This window comes from Triticum aestivum, chromosome 6B, assembly GCF_018294505.1.
Source record: "Triticum aestivum cultivar Chinese Spring chromosome 6B, IWGSC CS RefSeq v2.1, whole genome shotgun sequence".
NCBI classification, from domain to species: domain Eukaryota; kingdom Viridiplantae; phylum Streptophyta; class Magnoliopsida; order Poales; family Poaceae; genus Triticum; species Triticum aestivum.
In genome coordinates, this window is record NC_057810.1 from 663,056,087 (window position 1) to 663,057,961 (window position 1,875).

Sequence of the window (1,875 nt, forward strand, 5' to 3'; positions counted from 1 at the left end):
AGTCTTGTCTCCACTGGTCCACAGACGATACGATGTCCGATTTAAGGGTCAGAGTTGGAGATGCCCTAGTAACAGTAGAGCAAACGAACCCTTGGGTGAACGGCTGGAGCGCACGGATCTACTAGCTAGTCCCTTGATCCTATATTGTGGCCTCGCACGCGCACCCACATGAAAGCATGTGATGTGTGCCACTGAGAAAGTTCGTGGCACCCCTCGATCCTAGATGTGGCCGGCCGATTACTTCCGGGGCAGGCAAGCTCCATCCCGAGTGAATGAATGATCCTTTGACCTGCAGGCACCGTCGGTCGATTTCATTCCCCAGATGTACGTACTGACCTGTTGAAAACCCAAAACAAATCCCGAACGTGAGTACGTACACTGCTGCCAAGCTAAACTATTCCCAAGTCAAACAAGAAGCCCCTCCCCGAAGCCGCATGGCCCCCTCACATGAAATGATTCGATCCGTGGGTCGATCGATCGCCACGGCACCGCGCGATCAGTAAGTAGATCTCCTAAGTCGTCTAGCTGTTACTAGTTGCATGTAAAAATATTGTTACAAACTGACAACTCCGTCGTGTAATTGACCTTGTAGGTTCCAGTTAATTAACTAGCCCCGGTCGATGTGGTTAAAGAGACGCATGTGTATATATAGAGGCCAGGCTTGAAGCTTTCCAGTTAATTAGTCCTGGCTGAGTTTAGCAGACTAGACAGTATAGCTAAGCTAGGGTCGACGACACTGGTCATGGCCATGGAGTACACCTCAAGGCGCTGGCTGGCCGCGGTGGCGGCCATCGTCCTGCTCTCGTGCGCCCCGGCCCTGGCGGCGGCGGCCGGCCGGAAGCTGCTGCAGATCCAGATCAGCCAGGCGCAGCAGTACGTGGTGCCGCAGAACCACATGCGCGCGATCCACGAGCAGCGCCCGCTCAAGTGGAGCAGCGGGCTGGCGGACCAGGCGGAGCGCTGGGCGGCGCGGTTCAAGGGCAACTGCGCGGCCGCGTCGGCGGCGATGCCGGGCGGCGTCAATGTGTTTCGCGGCTTCGGCGAGGCCGGGAAGGCGTGGCAGCCCAGCGACGCGGTGGCGGCGTGGGCGGAGCAGGCCAACTACTTCGACTTCGCGTCCGGCGGCTGCGCCTCCGGGAAGCTGTGCGCGCAGTTCAAGCAGGTGATGTCCAAAGGCAACACAGACGTCGGGTGCGCCACCGTGAAGTGCACCGACGGCACCACGCTTATGACCTGCCACTACTCGCCGCTGGGCAACATCTTCGGGGAGAAGCCCTTCTGATCCCGTCGATCTCGTCCGTCAAGCCGGCCGTCTCGTGCCGCGTGTGTTTCTGGTTGAGTCGTCTTGCCATGCTTTGCAGTTTACTACTATTACCCACACTTATATTAAACTTCCGGTGAACCAGTGTGTATTTTGGAGTTAATTTTTAGTTCAGACTTTTGACGTTGTTGCTTTTGCATTGTCGTGTCACTAACTTTGGCTTGTAGCCCTATTTTTGGGAAACAATGGGCATGTTTGGTTTGTAGCTCAAGTTTATCAAGCCTAACCTTAGTCATATTACAACAACTTAGGGCATCTCCACGCACACCCACAAAACACACCCATACGCGACGGACTGAGCTGTCTGGACATAATTTGTCATCTAACGTGGACCCATATTTGTCCGTGGATGTGCTTGCTTGTCCGAATTCCCACAAATTGAACGCAAATTGGCCGAGGTTTGCGGGCGCCCGGACCTCTGGTACGTAGGATTTCGACACCCTCTGCCCACTCAAATCCCCCTCCTGAGTCAGGATTCGTCCCCGACTACATGCCCCCGTCCCCCTGCCGACGCCGTCCATGGCGGACACCACACCTGAACAAGTGTTCGGCCT

At 55.9% G+C, this 1,875-nt stretch overlaps 1 protein-coding gene across 1 annotated transcript; it reads left to right on the top strand.

The window, feature by feature from the left end:
• The first annotated feature begins 694 nt into the window (after positions 1 to 694).
• Positions 695 to 1,532, top strand: LOC123134764 (pathogenesis-related protein PRMS). Its single transcript, XM_044553944.1, has one exon. It carries the CDS (start codon positions 743 to 745, stop codon positions 1,280 to 1,282), a length of 540 nt encoding a protein of 179 aa, XP_044409879.1. The 5' UTR covers positions 695 to 742; the 3' UTR covers positions 1,283 to 1,532.
• Positions 1,533 to 1,875: the final 343 nt, after the last annotated feature.